Raw genomic sequence first — 9,866 nt, forward strand, 5'->3', positions numbered from 1 at the left:
TGCAGTGGAATAAAAAGTACAATGGTTATCCCTCAATGTAATGAAATACAAGTTGTGTAAAGTACTCATATACAAGTACCTCAAAATTGTACTCAAGCACAGTACTTCAGTAAATGTAGCCTACCACCACCACTCTCAGCCAGCATAATCAAATTTCCAACCATAAAATAGCTTACAGTTAATTTGTCTGTTCAAAGGAATGGGATCACAGTTCATGAGCAGAACATGATTTTGATGTTTAATTCAGTTTGATGACAGAAAGAACATTTTACCCCCTCTGGCCGTCATTAGTGTTTATAAACTGACACTCGACTCACAATTTGGAGCACTGGGACAAAGAATGACTAAGAAAAACTGACTCCTCTCCTATTCTCTAATATTCAAGTACATATTATTGCAGACAAAGATGCAAATGTAACCTCTTGTACATGCATGTTCACATACAATACAGCTCACAAACACTCCTACATCTTACACACATTTCCCGCTCCCAGGCTTCTCCTCTATAGCTCCCGGTCCTGTGCTCCTTGGTGTGTATATTTTGTTTTGCTATGCCTGTGTGTGAGGACAGAACAGGAAGAGATAAAGGCAGCCCTGTCGGTGTGTTTACAGCCAACACTGCTAAACAGAGTAGCTGTAGAAGACGAAAAGGAAGAGGCCTAATGACTGGTGCTAAGCAGCCGGACCCCTCTTGCTGTGAAAAATCACCTCAGTGCCAAGAAAGACAGAGAGAGAAATACACAAATCTTAATCTAGACTGCAACAGAATGCTACAACCACCTTTTGGACAAAGGAAGAAATGCGTATGAGATTCTAAATGAGTTTTATGTGTTTTCAAGACTGGGGAGACATCAAACAAAAGTGCAGCCTAGTGTTAGTTTAGTTTTTTTTTTCCAAGTTATCCAACTGCACAATACAAGTCAATGAAAAGCTAAATGGATATTGGTCAAAACATATAGCCATATTTTAACAGAAAGATCTATGTTAGGCTCACCCCATACCATTCAGATCTAAATTAAGTAGGTAAAGGTAGATCAGTGTGAACAATAAGTCCACATTTGTGATTTACAAGGCAAAATAATGTCAGGCTATCAGCTTTACAGGCTATCAGCTTTAATATAATAAGCATATTTCCAAATAGCTATTCCTTTCTGTACACAAATTCTGCATTTGCATAGGACCTCTTCTGCCCATTGCAAACCGGCTTAGCAAGTGTGCAAATTAAAGACACATGTATAGTCATTACATTTACTTTGTAAATTAATCTAAAATCTAAGAAATGTCCTTTAAAAGCATGACCTTGTACGTCCCAAAGTAAACAATACAGGTCAAAAACATCAAAAATGCAGGTGATAGCAAGGCATGTTAAACATAAACTACAGTTAGTGCACACTGAACTTGTCTGACTGCATCCTCAAAACTCTACTATAAACACAGGAAGTCTACCTGTAGACTCGCGCATGCAAATCTGGCAAACTTCTCTCTCTTTCAAACACAAAGTTTCTATCATAGGCTTTAATTTGCATTCAGAACAACACTGATGCTTTTGATTTCAACTCACACAGACTACAGCAAGTGAAAGTGTAGAGTACTTGTATCCATCGTGATACTTTTATTCATTTATTTATATTACAATTTAAGAAATAGTTCATCCTTACGTATTTGCTTTATTCATCAGCTTAGCTTAGCAGGAAGACTGGGCTCTGTCCAGAGGACACACAATCCACCTACCAGTACTTCTAAACTAACTAAATAATATCTTGTTTGCTCCGTACAAAAACTGGAGTTTAAAAACAACAAATTTGCTCTTTTATGGGGGAAGTGTTTTTTTGGCTTGCATCAGTTGCCAGGCAACCAGCAGAAACTTGAGGAAGTTACCAGTTAATGTGGTTTTTGTTTGATTAAACAAACAAGATATAATGTGTTGGTTAGTGAGCTTTACTGGTGCTGGTAGGGGAGTTTTATTATCTTTCAACAGAGACAGGCTAGCTGTTTTCCCCTGTTTCTAGTGTTTGTGCTAAGCTAAGCTAAGCTAAGCTAACTAGCTCTGCCAAAACAGTAAATAAATTTTGCTTCAAAACCCATGTTGATCATATTTGATGGCATTTCGCGTCTGCACTGCCTTTTATTTGGGCATGCGGCATGACAACATAAAATTTCATTGAAAAGCTTGTAAACACATTATGTCCACTAGGCTTTCTTTTATTGTCCTTTGAGAATCATGAAGGTATGTGGCTCCTGTATTGTGGGAAGCTGTGACGCATGCACGGTCAGATTCTTTCTCACACACACGCACATGCATGCACGCACACACACACACACATTGGTGATTTTACCAGTGTTTTGTGTCAGCTAGACCTACCGGGAAAGGTCCTAGTATGTGGGACTTCCTGTTTGCGACACTTTTCCTGTTGTGGATGATCTCCTCCTGAGCTCCTGACAGCTTGTACTCAATTATGACTTCTGGATTTAGAGGATTCCAGCAGCGTCTGCTTTTTATGATGACACTGTTACTCTTCATACATACCAAGTGAAATATTTAGGTCATTTGATTGTTCAAGTTCTTTTTGTGTGACTCAGTCATGAAATATGCATTTGCCGGCACAAAGAGTCCAAAAGAATTCAAAGCCATAATGCACATGGGATAAAGGGGCATTGTAGTTAACTGATATTCTACATAAGTAAAAAGCCGATCTTTTTTCTTTTTGCAAGATGCCTTTGTTGTTTGTTCATACTGATTTAACTCACTATTTTTCTTTCACACTTTCTCTAAAGCCTCATGTGACTGCAGCAAGAGGACACCGGCCCATATTTCAAGTCATACATAGGGTGATAATGCTGCCACCACCTTCCACTTGTTACTGAACCAAGGAGTCCCCTGTCACTCAACCTTGCCACCTAGTGGAGCTCTGAAGGTTTAACTCCCTCCTGGTCAACAGAAATCTTCCAGCCAACTACCTCCCTCATCTGGGGAGATGCCTACCCTGCAACACCCTCAGATCCTATTTATTTTTTATCTTCTGAAGACAACACAACACTAACCAGTTTTGCACAATATCAAACATCGGTTGGTGAAGTAATTAAAACCTCTTATTCAATTTCAAGTGTCTGCTGGATCTTGCAGAAAGAGAAGCTGCCAATTAGCAAGTCACAAAAGAACTGTTCTTTGACTGATATATATGTAATATACACCCATGATCCATGGTTTCAGGCTAGAGTTAATGGTGCCCAAGAGCAGGAGACAAGTCTCATCCAACAAGAGACAAACTGAGCCACACAGGAGAAGCCACACCCCAAAAGAGACTGCACAAACAAGAGCAAAGCCAGATGGAACTATCATCATATGGCACGACATTTGCAACTACACCAACAACAACGCAGAATGGTAAGAATTCTGCATTTACCAATAAAAATTGGTAAATGCAGCCTGGTTTGAGGTGGGACTGAGCTGACATTGGGTATTTAGGTGCTTTCCACAATGACAAGGATAAAAACACCAGTCCACGATCAAACCAGGAGGTTGCTTCACGATCACAAGATTGGCAGATTAAGCAGGATGTGATTAATTTTCCTCTCTTGCAGACACTCTGACAAGCCCGAGAGGCAAATATACCTCTCACAACTGGGAGTTCCTGGTGGCCGTCCTGGTCACATCCATCTCTCTCTCCATTCTCGTCGCCCTTCTGGCTAAATGCCAGGTGGTTCGGCGTTACCTGGCCAGCTACCGGCACACACGGCTGAGGGAGACAGACACTGTTAGCCACTGTGACCCATCAGGTTTGTTTTGTACCCATAAAACATACTTTAATAAAATAAACCTAAAATTTCTTTGTGCAGCGGGTAAAAATGCTGCTTTATTTGACACTCAGACACAGAGTGTACAGCCTGTTTGTATTCAGCATTGAAAACAGTGGTGGTTCACAGATGATGACCTTAAACATGTAGGAGTGATGAACCTTTCTAAACCTCTTCCCTTGGTTAGACAAGAGGCGATACATTTTGTTTTACAGAGGTAGCACCAATATTAAGTCAGGAATAAATATTCGAAGCAGGAAACATAAAAACAACAATAAAAAAAGTCCTCTTGTTGCCATAGTGTGTTTGGCAACTGTCACTAACCAATATTTTTATATTAACAATCAAATAAGTGTAGTATAATGTATAAGTGTAATGTGAAATGTGATGCTTAACAAACAGAGAATTATCATCCAATTATTCAGTTCCCCTAAGCCTTATGGAGCATTTTAGTGTCTGCCCAGCACCAAATAGTAGACAGATAAAGTCAGTAACTGTGTGTGTAGAGAAGCAACTGTTTTGTCTTTACAACTTTATATGGTGATGTCAATGTTTTGCTGCTCCCACATGGCCAAAAATATCAGCAAGGGTGTGGCTAACATCAAGAACAATAAATCTTCGTGCTCATTATGTAAGTGTAATGTCATGTCCACACTATTTTTTTTTGCACAATGTGATTATGGCCTAAAAAAGAGAAACAGGAAGAGACAATACACATGCTTTCTACAGTGAAGTCTGTATTTGCAAGAAAAACGCTACAGTCAAAAACTAAAGAGAACATTTCGAAAGGATAGAATATGTGACAGCATCAATACTGATTTTCTTTCAGACACACTCCCTTCTTGTGAGCAGATAAAACAATAATCATTTAAAGCTCATTTGGGAGTAAAATGTCTGTCAAACCTCATCTGACCACACAAATCCAGTTCATTAGTCACCGTTAAAGCAGCTTCAGGCTGTAGGCTACATCAATGTGACATTACACATCTAGACAGCTAGAATGACACACACGACTTATCTTTAAATGATTGTTGGTCCTAACGCTGTACGACTCTTGTGTTCCTACTACTGCTTCCAGGCCTGGACGTGGAATTTGCCATGCACGGAGGACGTGGAAATAACCCTCACTCATTGCCTCCTGTGTGCGAGGAAGATGACGACGGCTTCATCGAGGACAACTACATCCCGGCCAGTGAGAGAGCGAGGGCTGAAAGAGCAGCGGAGATCATGGAGGACACAGAGGAAGAGATGGATGAAATCGAATTTACCATCGCTTAATACGACGGCTGTGTAAACTCCCTTAGCCACCAATTCCACTCCACTCCTTTCTTTTGAGGAAGATTTGTATTGTCCATCACAAAATGGGTAGTTGGTAAACATTGGTTAAGTTTAGGAAAGCATAAAAATGTAAATACCAGCACACAGGATGACTTAATGCAAGGTGAATTATCATGGCAGTTTCTTAATGTGCAATCCATCCATAGAGTATCCATAAAAGCCCTCATAAAAGAGCATTTCAGAATATACTACTTACTGTAGGACAGTGAATATAAGTAATATTCATAATGCCTTGTTTGTCAGTAAATTGGCATTAACAGAGATTAAAAGGTATTTTGTAAATATGAACATTAACTAACCACCTATGTATCTGTTGACAGTTTTTGGCTAGACTGATTGGTTAGTTAATTTGACAGCACAGATTGTGCACAATATATACGTACAATTTAGACAGTAGTGCTTTAGTTTGCTTTGTTTTATGAGTGAGCAGCGAGCATGAGAGTATACTGTAATATCACCGATGACTAAGTTGGCCTTTAATTAAAAGCCTATTCAACGGCTCACATTTTAAAGACAGCTCTGAGTTTTCAGACAGATCAGTAGCTTTATGAGAGGAAAGCAAATTTAAATGTATATCTTGTGTTGTTACACCATCACTGTACATTGTGATTTTTCAGAGGTTACTTTCAAGGACTTCTTAAGCCTTTTACAGATTTTCTAATGTCCTCAGAAAAGGTACAACTGCTGCTATGTATAAAAAGTAGGCCAGCTCAATTATAGTAACAGCATTAGCCTACTTGTAATTACTTACTTCCTACTTAACTGCTATCTTTAGAATAGTAACAATGGAGGTTTTTCACAGCGGCAATTTTAACATGAAACAGTAGGGTAAACACAGGCGTTATGATACTAATTAGGGTTCTCTTCCATTCACAACAGAGTCAGGATGTTGCTACTATGAAAATTGGCTCACTGGAAAGGCTCTGCTATACTAAATGGAATGGGGCCTTAATTAGTAACATAGGTAACACCTGAGTTTATCCTACTATTTCATGTCAAAATGGCTGCTGTGAAAAAGGTCTACAGACTTGGGGCTGTGCATGAACCCTGACTACTTTAATGCAAACTCTGTAAAAATTATAAACAGTGTGAACTGAGTAAAAATAAAAATGGTCACTTAAACTAAAAGTCAAATCTTTTTTTATCCAAACAATGGATGTAACTTTTAAGGACTAGTTTATCCACCATTTGGTCTTGACTGTCGTTTCCCTCATTGGTCACAAAGTGGAATCATCACACTCACCTTTCTTTTTAAACTTTACAACACTGGCATCAACAACAGTAATTAAGCTTGACACCGTGTCCCGAAAAGAGGCCTGGGGTGTTTCGGATCCTCTGAGACCATGCAGCTGATGAGAGCGGTCTGACAGGTCTGTGTGGAGCTGTCAGGCAAAGGCTCCTACCCGGAAACACAGCGCGTCAAGTTCACACAGAGGAGCCGGAGCGAAACCGGAACCATCGCGATTCTGCTTTCAAAATAAAAGTGCAGAATTTGAAATTGTTAGCTCTAAGACAAATTAAAACAAACTAACACCCCTCAATATAAATTAGTATTATTCTATTACGTTAGCCCACTGCTTCAGTGTACAATACTAAAGGGATTTATTATTATTATTATTATTATTTATTATATATTAAATTTTATCGAATTTAGGAAATGGGAGGCATTCAAGTAAAGGTACCAAATTATTATTTAGTAAACTATTAGGCTTATGTATCAAAACAGGGTGTATTAGTTCAGATTCCCAACTTTCAGAAGATTATCTATGTGTAATATTTGAATATGATGACAGACAAATTAAAATATAGCCTCATTTTTGATTGTCAACTAATTTTAACTACTTTACATAGTGTTGGGTAGTTTAATATATTACGATGCATCATATTTAACGAGATTATCATACATTTTTAATGTAACTGGTATCTGCTATTCTCAAATAAAAGTAGGCTAGTGGAGTAAAGTACAAAAATGTGATTTATTTAAGTAAAAGTACAAATACTCCATTATTCCAGCATTCAAAATTTTACTTAAAAAGGACAGACATATTGGCAATAAAATGTGTTTGATGTTTCAAAAGTACTTTCGATGCATTAACATACAGACAGTACTTAAAGCTGCAGCTCCTCCTAGTGCTCCTAATGCCATTTGCAAGAATCCACCTGAACGAAAACAACCAATCAGAGATTCACAGGTTATCTATCTCATGCACTACTGTCAGGAGACACTGAACATTTTACAAAAAGTAATTTTTTATAAAAGTTACCTACTGCAGCTTTAAATGTCATACCTGGTCAAGGTGGAGCAAACTGCTTTTTTATTTATTTATGCTTCAATCTATTACAATGCAACTTTTTTTTAATTCATTTATATATTTTGTATGTAAAATCTACTCTACAAAGTAAGGGTTAGGGTTAGGCTTAGGTTAAAAGGGTTTCCACTGCATAAAAGTAGGATGGTGAGAAGTTAAAAAGTAGCATGATATGAGTTTGCTCGAGTGAAGCACACGTTTCTCTAAAATAACTAAAATGCAGTTTACTTTTTTTAAAATTGATATTAGTTGAATTAAAGTTTCAAAAAATAAAAATCCCAGCCCCTCACAGCCGGATGTCGTATTTGTGATACTGCAGGTAACTTGATACTCGGCTCCGGAAAAGCAGCGAGTTGCAGTTAAACGCAACGACTGAAGACAGTGGAGGAGAGGAGGAAGGAGGATGATGGGAGCGAGTTTTATCCCCTTTGAGTGACCCATATCTTCCAGTAGACCCAGATATTATCTAGGCTAGTTCTTGTTCTCGAGGATTTTTCTCCACCAACATGTCGGCGTCTGCGATATTTATCCTCGACCTGAAGGGAAAGGTAAGTTTGTAGCGACTTGTTGTGGCGGGGGAAGTTGACATTAAGGTTTATCAACGAAGCACCTGCTACAAAAAAAACAAACAAACAGTATGTGAGCTTATATAAAGTACAGAAATGTTGCAAAATGAAACGATATTTATATTTTTTTTTAAAGGTGGACTGTAGCAGCTGTCCATAATATACCAGAATACTTCCATTTCCTGACATACAGGACACTTTAATGCTGTCTGCCCTGTAGCCCTCATGTCAGAGCAGTCAGGAAGAGAGGCTCAACTTGTTCAACTCGTTTTCTCCAATGTTCAGTATACACAGAGGGCTTGTTCTTCTGCAGCGACGCAGCTTTATTGTACGGGATGTGTCCTGTTTTCAAAGTTTTCAACTTGACTTTTTGTAGCCCCAATAAGTTTATGTCTTACTTAATTTGCTGAATTTGAAAAGAAAAAAAAAAAAATTGCCAAAATTCGGGCAAGAGGTTGACATACATTAGAAGTGCATATATTAAGAGGCATAAGTATAGTTAAGACACTTGCATACATTATTTAGTGTTGGAACTATTAGTTGATTAAGCAGTTAATTGATTGACAGAATATTAATGCCATTATCTGGTCCCCAGCCTGTCAAATGTTCTGCAACTTTTGTCTGTATTATTTAAGTCTGCAACTAACAATTTAAAAAAAAAAAAGCAATCAACTCATCTGCCAGTTATTTTCTTAATGAATGGTTCTGCCTATAAAATGTCAGAAAATGTCTTTTTAGTTTCTTGAAATGGCCCCCACTCTGGTCCAGACTGAAATGTCTATATATAACTATTAAACGGCTTGTCAAGCAATTTGGTAGACATTTGTAAGTTTGTAATGACACACTCAACTGACAGTTGGATACAATGGAGAAATGTCCACGAACACGCCCCAGGGCACAAAGTGAAGGCTTCAAATTGCTTCTTTTGTTCGGCCAACAGTCCCCAACCCAAAGATATTCAGTTAGCTTCCGCAAGTCTAAGAACCCCAGCAAGTAGTCACCTTCGATTTAGATTGTTGTAAGCACTTTGGCTTAACAATGATTAATCGCTCTATCAAAAGTTAGTTGAATCTCTTTGGGTTTTGGACTGTTGGTCAGAAAAAAAACAAGCAACAAGGATTCTTAGGCGCACATTTTCACAATTTCCTGACATTTACCATATAGCCCAAACCATTAACCTGGAGAGTAATTGGCAGTTTAATCTATCATGGAACTAACCCTCAGTTGCTGCTCTAATAGTGTCTGAAAATGTCATTAAAAAAAGAAGCAGTCTGAAGTGTAAAATCAAAGCATTTGAATCTTTATGTACAGATTCTTTAGAATGTGATGAATAAAAGAGGACACAGAATTTTCACAGTTTCTTACGTCATCAGGTTTATCTAAACCTCACAGGGTTAATTTATTTGAAGGCAAGAAAAGGAATTGCTGAAGAAGCCTCATGCTTGACAATACCCATCAGGGAAAAGGATCAGTCAGGATGTCTGATTGTACAGATTAAAGGTTTTCTCTTTTCTCTCTTTCTTTATCTATCTATCTCTGCCCGGGGGCAAATCAGTAGCTCTTCACCTTCAGTCCCCTCCCTCCCTCCGTGCTGACCAGGCGACCAGGCCCTCTGTCCTCTGTTACAGCAGTGAAAGCAGGAAAACCAGCTGTGGTATTCAAAATACACTTAAATAGATGGCAAAGAGGGTGAAAATATTCAAAATGACACCATTGATGAAACATAATTGAATAGGCAAACTCATGGACATCAACAAAAAGCGTGTACAGGTAGACAAGTCACTTCACGCACATTTCTAGACACAGTTGAGAGCTGCTACAGAAGCCAGTTTCCACCTCTGCCCTTTACCCCCCCCCC

General features: G+C 38.5%; 2 protein-coding genes across 2 annotated transcripts in view; both read left to right on the plus strand.

The window, feature by feature from the left end:
* The first annotated feature begins 2,758 nt into the window (after window positions 1-2,758).
* On the plus strand, window positions 2,759-6,244 carry cunh1orf210 (chromosome unknown C1orf210 homolog). The gene is made up of 3 exons (XM_035652717.1): window positions 2,759-3,385; window positions 3,583-3,777; window positions 4,874-6,244. The coding sequence occupies exons 1-3, from the start codon at window positions 3,328-3,330 to the stop codon at window positions 5,071-5,073; spliced, it is 453 nt and encodes a 150-aa protein (XP_035508610.1). The 5' UTR covers window positions 2,759-3,327; the 3' UTR covers window positions 5,074-6,244.
* A 1,552-nt stretch (window positions 6,245-7,796) lies between these two features.
* ap1m3 (adaptor related protein complex 1 subunit mu 3) overlaps window positions 7,797-9,866 on the plus strand; it is a 30,582-nt gene continuing 28,512 nt past the window's right edge. The window contains exon 1 of the mRNA XM_035652641.1: window positions 7,797-7,990. Within this exon, the coding sequence (XP_035508534.1) occupies window positions 7,949-7,990 (42 nt within the window). The 5' untranslated portion in view covers window positions 7,797-7,948. The remainder of the gene's footprint in view (window positions 7,991-9,866) is intronic.

Source organism: Morone saxatilis, unplaced genomic scaffold (genome assembly GCF_004916995.1).
Source record: "Morone saxatilis isolate NCDOM2014 unplaced genomic scaffold, NCSU_SB_2.0 Contig12, whole genome shotgun sequence".
In the NCBI taxonomy this organism is placed as follows: domain Eukaryota; kingdom Metazoa; phylum Chordata; class Actinopteri; family Moronidae; genus Morone; species Morone saxatilis.